Below are 13656 nucleotides of genomic sequence, written 5' to 3'. Positions count from 1 at the left end.
ATCTTGAACTCTTGACTTCAAGCAATCCACCCACCTTGGCCTTCCAAAGTGCTGGGATTACAGGTGTGAGCCACCATGCCCAGCCCTACTCTTCCTCTTTGACATATTAGAGGATGTGATCACCTCTGTTAGATTGGTAGTCCCATGAGGTCATAATTATGTCACTCCTTTTGGTTCCTCACCACCCCAGCTCCCACCAGCTGTAGCTCCACAGCTTCAGCATGAAGGCGCTGATGCATGCAATGAATGAATGGCTCCAGGGTAAGCAGCTGATGCAGAAGATTCATGTGACTCACATCTCTTTCAGAACACAGCAGCTCCTGCTCCACTTTTGTTCACGTGTATCATCCTAACCATGGGAATGGCTTCTGGTATTCACAGTTAATTTACAGGACTCTCCTACCACATTAGCAGTTTACTACAGTACTGGTAAATAATGAATACTGAAATTAAACACGTGGAATTTCAGTCTTCAAAGGATTCAGATGGTTATCTCTGTCTTGCAAGATGAGCACGTGGCATGTAGAGTCTTACTCTGGACTTGAAGAAGTAACTTAGTATTTATCAATGGAGTCCTCCTTTCTTTCCCATTTCCAATATGCTGTTCACTTCTTCGCCAACTTCCGACTTTGGTAACTTGACAGATGAGGATAGTGTAACTCCAGGAGGTGAAGCCACTTTTCTAAGGCCCTCACATGGAAGTAGGGAAGCCAAGATTTGTGCTCAGGTGTGCGGGGCTCCAAAGCCAACCAGGAGATGGCAGAGACCTCACTGGCATGACTACAGGAGAAAGCAAGGTCCTTATTTTCTTACCTGCTGAGCCTGGTTTTCTAAGATTTCTCCAGTTCATCTTACAAATTTTTCAAGGAGGGCACATAAGCATTTTTGGCAGTAAGGATTCTGTGTGTTTCTGGATTGGTATTTGATTAGAATATAGCTAATAGTTATCGAGCGCTTACTGTGATGCCTGGCATTGCTCCAAGAACTATGCATCTATCATTATATCTTATTTTCCTAACAACCCTACACTTTGATCGTATTATCATATATTATTATCCCCATCGTTCTATATTATGATCTCTATTTCACAGGTGATGCATAAAAAGCTTGTTCACTATCACACAGCCAGTAAGTGACAGAGGCAGGATTTGAAAGTAGACAAACTGACTTCTAGTCTCTGTACCGTGCTGTGCCCTATGATAATGTTTACCACTCTGTTCCAGGAATACCATATTAGAACTGAAAGGCCTAACTTCCTTCATTTTACTGTGGGAGAAGTTGAGTTCCAGAGAGCAGAAGAGATGAATGAGCCCAAGGTTACGCCTTTCCTTATTGACTGGGTTGGGAGTAGGAGTATCTCTACTTGACCCAGTGCCTTCATTTCCACTGTAAATGCTGGAGTCTATGTTCTACCTTGTGAGTCACCAGCATAAGCATCATGCTTAATGGATGCCTTTTGAGAAATGTACTCACCCATGGTAGACTCTGGCCACACATATTCCAGGGATGTAACTCTCTCGACCAGTGCTAAGAGAAATAGCTTTCCACCAGCCCCCTTCACTGTGAGAATGAGAACAGAGAAGAGCACAGAGACAGGTAAATAGCAAAACAAAAGGATGAATGAACAGAGTAATCAGATTTAACCCAGGACAGACTGGAGCATCCCTCTATTAAGACCTGTCACTGGCCATGTTAACCCAAATTCCTTCATCTGAAAATTTACTTTTTAAAGTATGTGTATCCAATGGAGAGCCCTCCATTGCAAGCAACTGCTAAACCCTCCCATGTGCTAGAAATAGCTGCCTTTCAGGGATTAGCAGCTAAGGTTCCCAACTGTTGGGGGATTTTAAAAATAAATGTTTACTATATTGATTTATAGTCTAAAGTATAACCAAAGATAATCTCACATATCTGCATCAATGAACATTTAAATAAAAGGGGCTTATTTAGAGTCCCTGTTATGCTCTATAGCCCATATTGAATCAGACTGCAGAGGCAAGAGGAGAGAGGGCAAATCTTTTATATTTCTCATCCAAAGAATTTCCAGACCCTGGGGCCGCCTTCCCAGTCCTCATTCCTACATAGCATCAACACTGTACATGTGGTGAGAGATGAGAAGAATATGAGAAGAGGTTGGATCGTAATGAATTTCAAAAACCAAGTTAAAAAGTTTAAATTTGATCTACTGGGCAGTGGGGAACCATGGAAGGTTTTAGAGCACTGGCCACATTAAAGAGGAGGGTTGCAGTATGGGCCAAATTTCTCACCTCACAATAGGACCAGGACCCATGTGGAACTAGACAACTCTAGCTAAGTATCAAATGATTTTCACCCAAACCAAGTTTATCCTGTTTTGAAGATTGTAAAAGTTTTGGAGAGCTAACTCACTCAGAAATCACACGCAGTTTCTCCCCTCGGCGGAATATAGGGGGGCTGATGTCAGGAGATGGGTAGTCATTCAGCACAGCGAGGAAGTCACTATCCAGTCCTGGGGAAACAAAGGCAAGGGGGCAGGGGGCAGGGTGCTTTTTATTCACAAGGAGCTTAAAGGTAGCCTGGGAAGAAAGGGTATAAAGATGAGATTTTCGAGCAGGAGATACCTTTCTTGTTTAAACACTAATTTACGGCTATGTCCTCTCTTCAGAGACAGCAGTGCAGGGTCCACGTATGAGCCCTGAGGGTCAGGTGACATGCTCCTATTCTCAAGCCTGCCTTGGCCCTGATGTTCTCATCTGAGAAATGGGATCCAGAGCCTGTAAGCTGAGTCATGGGGTCTGATTCAGGGCCTGCCCTGAGTCTACTAGCCTCACTCTCTCCAACTTTAAAATGGGACTAATAATACCTCATTCCAGGGTCCTTAGGAGAGGAGATGAGAGTATTTTACACCACATACATTCACATAAGCTGCTATAAAAACACCCCTTCTCATTACCAATGCCTCGAGTGTCCACTCTGGGGCTTGGGGGTGTTGTGTCTGTGTCATGTTGGGGGAAGGGCTGCCAGGTTAAATGAGTTCCCAGGACCCATCAGGACCATGAGGCAGTAACTCTTAAACAAAACACTTCTTTCTTGCAGAATATAAGACCCCATACTGGGCATTTATTTAATAGAGACATTTGTTGAGGGTAGGGATGGTGGAAGAAAAATCGAGTACTTTTCCTTATAGTGTATTGAAAGGAATTCTGGTGAAGTTTTGAGAAGGAAACAGGGCTGTTTCCTGTGAGTATCATTGACTGTAGAGCAGAGACAGTGATTTTGCTTTTTGACACTTAGTGACACGTCTGCTTCCATCCTCAGTGATTTGACATAATTCAGGTGCATCAGAGGCAGGGTACTATTTGGGTACATTTTGGGGGAAAATAATAAGATGTCTTCCATATCGGCAAATACAGCTATTATTTGCCATGACTTTCATCACTCCACCTGCTGACTGGGTCTTCAAACTTAAAATTCTGGGTAACATCACCTGTTCATTCATTCTTTTGGCAACTACTTACTGAGCACCTGTCATGAGTCAGCATAGGTGAGCAAAGCAAGCCCATTCTTGCTGCTCTCATGGAGCTCACACTCTAGAGGATACATAGTCATGGGAGGAACTGTTTCCTGGTTTGCTCACTGCAAGAAGATCTGGAGAAATGCCAGCACTCAGGCATGTTGGCTCTATGGCCCAAACAAGCCACTTTCTAGGATCCACACACCTCTAGATCCTGCCTCCTACAACTCATATGTCTTATAGCCTTGAGTCATAAGTCTCCTGGGCAGACTAAGTCTAAAGAGAGATTAAATACTCAAATGAGTGAGAAAGAGGAAGCGGGTTCTGAGTAAGGTTATGCTTATCGGTTGATAAATGAATTAGAAACAAGCAATCGCAGTGGAACAGTGCACCCAAATGTATTGTTCATTTGGGGAAGCTGAGTCACTGACACTAAGCCACGTAAAAGCAAGAGTTTCTGGGTGTGAGGGAGAAACCAAAAGTGATCTTCAGTGGCTATCCAAGTCTTGGAGGGGGATCAGGGCTTTTGAGAAACAGTTAGGTTGGGATGTAAAAGGGCTGGCCCAGCCAGACCTCTGGTCTGTCCTGCGGCAAACCTCCCCTGAACCTGTGAGGGCAGCTCCTTCACATTCTGCTTCACTGAATTCAAAAAAGGGGTTCTTCCTTGTGTAGCTTTGACTCAACCCCAATAAGTAGAGGCAGCTTTACCATCGTGTTAACTTTGAAGCCAAAAGTCCCAAGTTCTCACACAGGGCAGGTTCACATTTGGCGAGGCATAAAGCTTTTGCAAATTTGGTGATCCTCTTTAAGAAAAAATACACAATTTTAAATACACAATGAAGGCTAGACCCCAGGAAGGTGCTGTACCAGCTAGGGGGTCTCAGAGGTATGATTTGTTTGGTTTCCTGGCACATCTGCCCAGAAGCTGAGGCTGACTTTGCTGCTCACTGAGTGGAACACCTCCTTCTTCTCTTGCGCCTGGGTTTCTTAGTCTGGGAAATTAGAAACACCTTCAAGGTGGAAATCCAACTTCCTGGACTAATGGCCCCCAAATATGAAAGGGCCATTTATTATCCTGGCACTCTGCTGCCTTGGCTACATGTGACTGACCTTTCTCCAATTTGCCAGGTGCCCTGGTTCTCAAAGCCTCTGGATACGCTGTTCCCTCTGTGTGGAACACAACCTGCTTTTCCCTCCTTCACCCCTCCCACGTTTGTCAACTCTAAACTCACCTCTGAAGAGGCTCCAGAGGAGGCTCAGCCTTCCCACTGTACTAATTCTTCCTCTCCGCCCCTAAGATTTTCCTTTGAAGCAATTATCCCAGGCTGCATTTTCCCATTTGTGTGACTGTCAGGGGAATGTCCATCTCTCCCACCCCTGGCTGTGAGTTCCGGGAGGGCAGAACACTGGTGTCTTCTGTGTCCTATAACCCGTGCTCCGCCTGTTTCGTAAAGGATACTCAAAGCAGGTTTGCTGAATGTATGGAGCGGTCCCTGTGCTATAATGCCCCTTAAACACAGCTGTCAAGCTGCAGTTTTAAAGCAGACCCAGGCAGAAGGAAACCTGATTTGTGGGAGGCCACTGGGTAGGTGGCCACTGTGGAACCAGCCCCTTGTGAAAAGTGTTGAAATGGAGAGGTGCAACATGTGTTATCTGTGGCAATGATAGAACCTTGAGGTAGATGCTGTGTCTACAGAGGGGATTGAGGATTGATGTCAAGGTTAAGACGGTGGAACAGAACAATTGTCTTTCCTAACATTAACAACAAAAACCAACAGAAGCAAAAACAAAAGCAAAATCCCATTATAAAAACAACTGTTCCAATGAGGGAAAGGAGAGTTTCAGTTTCACAATAATGAAGTTAAGTTTCCTGTGGAATTTCCGTAACAGTGATGTTTTGTTAGCTAGGCACTTAAACATCACTGAGGAAACTTTGAATCTGGGCTTTTGCTTACAGCTCAGATAACCTGTGCCTAATCCTTTGCAAGAGACTTTGCAAGGTGACTATCTGCAGAGGTCACCTTTATTATCAGCATTAGCCAAACGGTACAAAGGCACTGTGAAGGTATCGCACTTTGGCTTGTACTTCTGTGGGGCAGGGTGGCTGTTCTAAGCAAGACGCGGTGCCAGGATCCCTTCATAGTCTTTCCTGAGCTTTGGTTGCTACTGAAAAATAAATGCAATGTAGGAAATTTCAGTTTGCTGGTAAAGGTGAAACATTATCATCTACTTCTAGAACTCCTTAGCTTTATGAAGAGCTCAAGCAGAAATAAATGAGTGATGCCAAGAAGAGGAGAGCTGAGGAAGTCAACGAAATTATTGCAGACTTAAGATAAGGCAGCAAATTAAGACATTTGCACTGGGCATGACAGAAACCCAGAGAGAATTTTTGGGACAGAGAATGAGCTTTGAAATCCATCAGAACTGGCTTACCCACCACCTCCACCACTACATGGTGGTGCTATTTGGGAGAGATTCATTTTTATCTAATTTGAGCTTGATTTCTTCATATATAAAAATGGAAAATGTCAAAATCTGCCTCGTAGGATTGCGTTAAGGATTTATGATGCATTGCACTTCAGGGCCTGCCTTAGTAAGTCCCCGCTAATGTTATTTTCATGAAGAGCGGGGTCACCGGACAATAACTCAAGACCAGTGTTGGCCAATGACGTTTCTAAAATTTGCAAACTGGTAGTATACACTTGAAAATTTCTGCTTGTCTAAAAATGAACTCTATTTGGTGGGAACAGAAGATGAAATTCAAAAGACCAAGTATTTGCTGATAGCTCAACTTAAGAATGGTTGAACAAATTGTACAAATGCATAAAATAGGAAATGAATCCCCAAAGGAGAGGGACCCAGGCAGGCCCTTACTGGACTTTGTCGAGAGGACAAGCCCTTTTGTAAATTGTCATTCCTTAGTGCAGCATAACCATTTCTTCCTTCCTTTCTTCCTTCCTTCCTCTTTCTTTCTTTCTTTCTTTCTTTCTTTCTTTCTTTCTTTCTTTCTTTTCTTTTCTTTTGTTCTTTTCCTTCCTTCCTTCCCTCCCTCCCTCCCTCCTTCCCTCCTTCCCTCCTTCCCTCCTTCCATCCTTCCATCCTTCCTTCCTTCCGAGTCTTGCTCTGTTGCCAGGCTGGAGTGGAGTGGCGCAACCTCGGCTCACTGCAACCTCTGTCTCCCGGTTTCAAGTGATTCTCCTGCCTCAGCTTCCCAAGTAGCTGGGACTACAGGCACCCGTCACCACACCCAGCTAATTTTTGTATTTTTAGTAGAGGCAGAGTTCACCACATTGGCCAGGATGGTCTACATCTCTTGACCTCGTGATCTGCCCACCTCGGCCTTCCAAAGTGCTGGGATAACGGGCATGAGCCACTGCGTGCAGCCCCTGACCATTTCTTTTTAAATGCTGAGGACATTCTCAGTTGCTCCCACTTATAACTGTCTAGATAAATGACTTCTAGCAAAACTAGTCATTTGTTACTTCCAGTGCCCTGCCCAGCCCTACAGAAAATATGCGATTATTCAAGGGTGAAGAAACTGAAGCTGGGAGAGTTTTAGTAACATGTCCAGGGGAAAGTGTGTAGATTTCAAAGCCTATGTTCCTTCATGGAGCCACATGGCCCTCGTTGGCACTTAATCTCCAAACTCTCCTCAGCTCACACTTGACCCTTACCAGGGGAGACAAAGCAGACTCCAGCTGAGTCTTCAGGATTAGCACAAGCGGCTCAGGGCAGCTGGCAGGTAGGGAGCTGTACAGCCCAGGGGTTGTAGCCTCTGGTTTTGCATTCCCTGGAGTCATGCCTAAACTCACGGTTTCCTAAGGGGTCAAAGCAGGCCTGACTTTTAGTGTCTTCAGTAAACACACACACACAAACACACACACTCTCTCTCTCAGACACACACACACACACACACACATACACACACACACACACACACACAGGATTATACATGTAACTAACCAATCACACAGAGCTGGGCCGTCTAGCCTAGTAGAAGGTCTACCGAGTCCTGTGTGTCACCATGAGCCAGACTCATGGAGCCTCTTAGTCATATGAAAAGGGCTGTGTTTGAGGCTCAGTAGCCCACAAAGCTCTTTTCTGCCCATGCCTTGGTTTTTCCATATGTTAGTGGGAACACAGTGGAACTAAACAGACCGTGAGGCTTTTCAGCATCAGTTTCAACCTCTGAGATGCTAGAGGGATACAGGCAGGGCTAGCAGAGAACAGAAGCAAGAAATAGTCAAAACTAATATTTTGGGCTGCGTAGACGCAGAATGTGTTTTGCTTGGACACTCTGGGCTTCCCAGACTTCAGTTGCTTTTATTCCACCATCCCCTTCTTCCCCCTCCTCCCCATGATCATCAGTAGCAGAGGGCACAGCTCTGGGGGAAACTGGGCACTGGCCCATGTGTGGTAACCAGGTTACTCCTTAAGTCCTCATGCCTCCCTTTGAGGTTGATAGATGGAGACTACCTTATTTTGAGTATGAGTGAAATAGAGGCACAGTGAGGTCCAAAGACTGCCCAAGAGAACACAGCTAGGAAGTAGAGTGCCAGGTTTCAAAGCCAGGTCTCCCTGGGCAGGGCAGGGCAGGGCAGAGCAGAGAAGGGCAGGTCATAGCTGTGCTCTGGACCACTCAGCCCTCCTTTGTCATAGTCCACACCACTAGTTATGATAATCTCTTCCTTAAAATTAATTTACTTACAAAACCCTTGTGTGCTATTCAGAGCAATGTGACATCATGGATCTCTTGGGCTAGTTATATATTTTATGATGTTCATCAATGTGAAAGTTGTAACAGTTGACGGATAATGATCCACCTAAAACCATCTCATGTACCAGCAGCAAGGTTAGGCGCAAATAGAAAAAAGGGATCTGGTCCAAGATTTGATACAGATTCACTGTTTGTGGGATCCCTTGCTAAATCTTGTGGCCAGGCATGTTCTCACTCACTCGGGAGCAAGCCCACCCTCTCTCAGAACCTGCGGGCTTCTTGAAACCCTGTCCTCTCCAGGCACACACTGCGGCGGGGAGATAGACCCTGGAGTCAGGCCACCTAGCTTTGAATTCCGGCTGTCTCCTCTGAGCTGTGTGGCCTCAGGCAAGTCAGTTAAGCTTCTTGTACCTCAGATTCTTCAGATGCAAAACGGAGATGATAATAGGCAGAAGCCTTGTGGGGCTGTGAGAATCGAGTCTGTGCTTTTAAAGCACTGGAAACTTTGTCTGGAGGCTGTGAGCACCAAGTGACTTGAATCATTCCTGTTTTACAAAGGAGGACCAAGAGACTGAGGAGATAAACTCTCTCTCATCTCTCCTTGTGTGTCAGCGCAGGGGCAGGACTGAAAGCTGGTCTGTGGTCCGCAAGCTTTTGGGGCTATAGAGTCTCAGGGACTTGCAGGAAATTCAGCTGGCGGCTACCTCCTACTGTCTCCAGATTCTGATTGGTTGGGACCCAGGAATCTGCATCTCAACTACTTCCCAGGGGATTCTGATGCAGGTGGTGTGAGGACCACTTACTGAGAAGCTGCAAGCTGTATTTGAGAGGTCCCTGCACGCTTTTTCCTTCCCTGAGCCCCATGTGTCCCCATCTTTCCACTGGGCAGCTACACAAACAGCATTGTTTCTACACTTGCATGGGCAGAAAGGGGTCTGTGCTGCTGCCTCTGTTGGCACCTCTTCAGGTCAAGGTGATAAGAAGAGAAGGAACAGCTGGGCGCAGTAGCGCATTCCTGTGATCCCAGCATTTTGGGAGGCTGAGGTAGGCGGATCACCTGAGGTCAGGAGTTCAAGACGAATCTGACCAACACGGAGAAACACTGTCTCTACTAAAAAGAAAAAAAATACAAAAATTAGCCGATTAATCCCAGCTACTCAGGAAACTGAGGCAGGAGAATCACCTGAACCCAGGAGGCGAAGGTTGTGGTGAGCCAAGATCATGCCATTGCATTCCAGCCTGGGCAACAAGAGTGAAACCAAGTCAAAACAAAAAAAAAAAAAAAAAAAAAAAAAGAAGAAGAAGAGAAGGAACAAAGAGGGGAAAAAGATCAGAGCGGAGAGATGGAGTGCTCATTTTAAGGTGGAAATATGCCATTTTCTGACCACAGCGGGACTTCCCTAGGTTGTATTCAAAAGTCCTGTACTGCCCATGTCTGGTACAGAAGTATGTATAGAATTATAGAGAAAATGAACAATTTGGGGTGATTTGGAAGCAAGTCACAGAACTACCAGTTTCACCACTTTAAAACTTTTGGGGAATGGCCATTTAGATATATAGAGCCCAGTGCAGTCAGGTACCCCCAAATGGATTTTTTTTTTTTGAGACAGAGTGTTGCTCTGTTGCCAGGCTGGAGTGCAGTGGCACAATCTCAGCTCACTGCAGCTTCCATCTCCTGGGTTCAAGAGATTCCTTTGCCTCCAAAATGGAGTTTTGAAACGTTTTCACACCCTTCTTTGCTGGTACCTGCTCTACATGATAGTGTCGCTGTGAGAAGGAACTTGTTCCGGATCTCTCTTGGGGCAGGCCGAGTGACACCTAAAGTCACACAGCTTCAACGGAACATTACTGGAAGCTCGGTGAGGGCCACCTGCCCTTGAAACTTGCCCTATTTCCCCTCAAGTACTGCTTCTTTTCATAGGTTTTATGACATTGGTTTCTGACAACTCGACTAATCAGGAATGTTCTGGAAAGCTTAGTTTGTGGGGGAAAAAAAGCCAGATTGTCAAAGCCACGTTCCAAGGCATTCACAGTCCTGGCTTGGGGGAAGAATGGTCTCCCAAAAGCTCAGAAAACGTGGTTGTCTGAAAGTCTCCAGACTGGCCTCTGGATGATCCTTGTGCAGGGTCAGGTCTGTGGTGCCTTTAACTCTCTGGCACTGAAGCCAATGTGGAAGCTGGCTCTGATTGCACATTGGCCTAAAGCAACCAGCAAGACCTGCACTGTCTCCTGGGTTAATTGTTTGAGGGTAACTAGATGAGCAACCATATGAGCTTTAGCTGAGTAGGAGCTCATTCCAGGAAAACCCTAACCCTGGAAATGAGGAAGATGGGACTAGTGAATACAACATCACTGCACAACTTTCTCCTCCCTCACTCAAGCAGATATAAGAGAAAAGAGGAAATAACGTGAAGACTGATGATCAGGGAAACTTCTCAGGGCTGGGGGGTGGAAAAGCAGCCCACCAGCGCTTGATGTGGTTGCCTGGATCACAAACGGGGTATGACCTGGGGAATTCTCTTCACCAGGGGGTGGAGGGGTGGGGAGACCCCTCTGTCTACCTCTGCTCTAGAGGTGACTTCTCACCCACATAATGGAAAAAATAAACTTACTTTATGACAATTTGCATTGAAAAGTTGAAAGCAAATGAGCAAGCCTTGGAGGCTGATGTTTTCATGGGGTTCACTCAAGCATGCTGCCCCCTCTGCCCCAGGCTGAGAGGTGAAAAGCCAAGATGGGTTGGGCGGGTGGGAGCCTCCCCAGCCTGCCCGGGCCCGGGGCCCTGTGGAGTCAGTTTTCTAGCCGTGATTATGACCAGAGGAGAAGGCTGTGACCAAAGTCAGTTGGGAGAGGGTGAGAAGGAACCCCGGGCGTTCTCCTGACAGCAGCAGCAGGCTCAGCTGCCTGTGCCTTGAATGCTATTCTGAATGCTGCACCGGAGGTAGAGGGCTGCCCCCACAGGGTCCTGAGGACACAAGCCCTGTTCCACCTTGTCATCTGGTTCCATCCCCTTGGTCCTGGGGAATATTCTTTTTGTTTTCCATCTTCCATTTGCTTTGGGAAGGGGAGTTACTGCACTAGATAAATCAGAACTACCAGGATTGTTCAGCATCTGTCTTGAAAGGGGTGTAGAGTGGCTGGGTCTTAGCATGCTGACTTGGAGGCATCTGAGGCCATCAGACCACATGAGCTGGGCCTGTCCATTTTGAAAGAGGTGAGAAGGCTCCTTTGTGAGAGAGCCACAGAAGTCATGGAATGCACAATAAGTACCTGAAGGCAGCTCAGGAACCTGGCTCAGTCCACTCCCCTGTTAAGCTCAGCAGACAGGGCAGTCATCTATGCTCAGTGAACTCCACCCAGAGCAGTGCTACAGGGCTTCTGGGAACCATGTGTGGCCACCCCTGCTAGGAGATGGGATGCCAGGCCCCAAAGACTATGATGTAAGGTGGGAGGCAGAAGTGTCCCAAGGTGCCCCTTGGCCTCGCTATCGTCCCTTTCCCAAGACCACAGAAAATGAGAAGTATGAACTAGGAATCTGAGGAAATAAAGACTGGGCCATTAGAAGGGGCCAGCATAGCTGAGCCCAGCACATGGTGGATTTGACATCTAGCCTTTGCCCTCCGTTCACTGGTGTTCCTCCCAGGCCTCTGACCAGTTGCTGAGGGACTCTTTGTAGCTTTGGTAATCTAGCCAAACCTTGCATCTCCCGGAAAAGCTGACATTGTCATCACTGATTAACCTGCAACATTAGGCTCTTTCCCCAAGAATGCTTGTCACCTTGCAATACCACCAACAGGACATAAGGATTCCTTTGCTTTCAGAAAGATGTCAGAGGATGGTGCCTAGCTTAGAAAAGGAACACAGATCCAGCTCATGCAGGGCTAACTCTATGGGCGATATTATATTATACGCTGCCAGAGTGTGGTAAACAGGAGTCTAGGTTTCAGAATCAGATGGGCCTAGATTGGAAACTTATCAGCAAATACTCAACGATGTGGATTCCATTCCCTTTGTGAACTTCAGTTTCCCTACCTGGAAAATAAAGGGATTGAACCAGCTGATCTTGGAGAACCATCTCAAAATGCCAAAGATTTAACATCCTTCAGGTGTGCCAAAGACCCAGTCCTTTTCATCTTTTAATTATGAAATATTTGAACCACAAACAAAACGAGAGAGAAATATGAGTCCTCCAGTACCTGCTGCCATGTTTAAGCAATTATCAGCATCCACCACCCCCCAGTCTTTATCACAGGCTCTTGTAGCACAGACTTAAGCATCTCACCAAAGAAGCCAGACTTACCCTCTGGGCTGGGCAGAGCCCTCTCAGCAGGCACAGGGGTGGATTTCATGCTGTTTCCCATTTCTTTCTCTCTCCCTGGGGCCGTTGGAGATCCCCGGAACCTGCGGTATAAGACACACACGGGGAAGGTCAACCGTGCCCTGAGCCCTCCAAGTGGAGAATGACCCAGTTTAGAGAGCATCATGCATCATTTTTCTGGCAGCTTGCTTCTTGAAAGGCGACTGTTTATATGTGAAGATGAGATTGGTGAAGATTGGTTACTTTTGCGCAGCTCAAGTTCTTTTATCAAGGCAATGACAGAAAAACCACAGAGAGGGAAGTTGCTAGCAAATGCTGTTGGTGGCAAAAGTTTCCATTCCTCCGCGCCCTTGCTGGGGATGGTAAGCAGCCACAGCAGGGTGCGTGTGAGAAACTGAGCAGCATTTCAGGTGGCCCAGAAAGTATCTGCACTCAGGGGCCCTCACCATCATCAACTCTGTGCACCAGGAATTCAGAGCACAGGAGCTGTGTGGCTGTACAACCAAAGGCATGAGGAGAAGGTCCATTCTGCTGCTACCTTTCTCATCTGTTTGAGTTTGTCAGCATGCTTTGACAAAGGATGGAAAAGGACAACTTTATAACAATTCCGTATACTGCCTGCATGCTGCTGATACCCTTTCGCATTTATTGTTACTTTTGATCATTGTAAATTCCTTGCACCACACTTAAGCCCATTCTGCAGTGAGGGAAACTGAGTCTCAGAAGGGGTAAGCGACTTGTGTGAGGTCACATGGCAAGCATTTGTAGAGCTGAGATTTGAACCACTGATGCTAAATCTCTGGGTTGCTCCATAACAGTTTCCCAGCGTAACCACCGAGGCTTAAATTCTGGCTGTGTACTTACAGGCTAGATGACTTCGGGCGAATCCTTAACCTTTTTCTGTTTCTGTTTTGTTGAGACTCAGTCTCACTCTCCCTAGCCTGGAGTGCAGTGGTACAATGTTAGCTCACTGCAACCTCTGCCTCCTGGGTTCAAGCGATTCTCCTGCCTCAGCCTCCCAAGTAGCTCCCACAGGCACACACGCCGTACCCAGCTAATTTTTGTATTTTTAGTAAAGACGGGGTTTCATCATGTTGACAGGCTGGTCTTAAACTCCTGAACTCAGTT

The 13656-nt window shown here is 46.4% G+C and overlaps 2 protein-coding genes across 9 annotated transcripts in view; one reads left to right on the top strand and one right to left on the bottom strand.

The window, feature by feature from the left end:
• TG (thyroglobulin) overlaps positions 1-13656 on the top strand; it is a 275822-nt gene that overhangs the window by 182538 nt on the left and 79628 nt on the right. The gene's annotated exons all lie outside the window — the stretch shown is intronic.
• The window catches only part of SLA (Src like adaptor), a 68148-nt gene that overhangs the window by 11143 nt on the left and 43349 nt on the right, over positions 1-13656 (bottom strand). For 4 of the 5 annotated variants that reach the window (XM_035277474.3, XM_035277471.3, XM_078353145.1 and 1 more), the window contains 3 exons: positions 12511-12611; positions 2389-2488; positions 1474-1560 (listed from right to left, as the gene is read on the bottom strand). In XM_035277474.3, coding sequence (XP_035133365.1) covers positions 1474-1560; positions 2389-2488; positions 12511-12571 — 248 coding nt within the window. In that variant the 5' untranslated portion in view covers positions 12572-12611. Of the gene's footprint in view, positions 1-1473; positions 1561-2388; positions 2489-12510; positions 12711-13656 lie in introns of those variants that run through there. The other variant, XM_002759219.6, reaches the window with a different exon arrangement.

The sequence above is a fragment of the Callithrix jacchus genome, chromosome 16 (genome assembly GCF_049354715.1).
Source record: "Callithrix jacchus isolate 240 chromosome 16, calJac240_pri, whole genome shotgun sequence".
In the NCBI taxonomy this organism is placed as follows: domain Eukaryota; kingdom Metazoa; phylum Chordata; class Mammalia; order Primates; family Cebidae; genus Callithrix; species Callithrix jacchus.
This window is presented reverse-complemented; position numbering and strand designations above follow the sequence as displayed.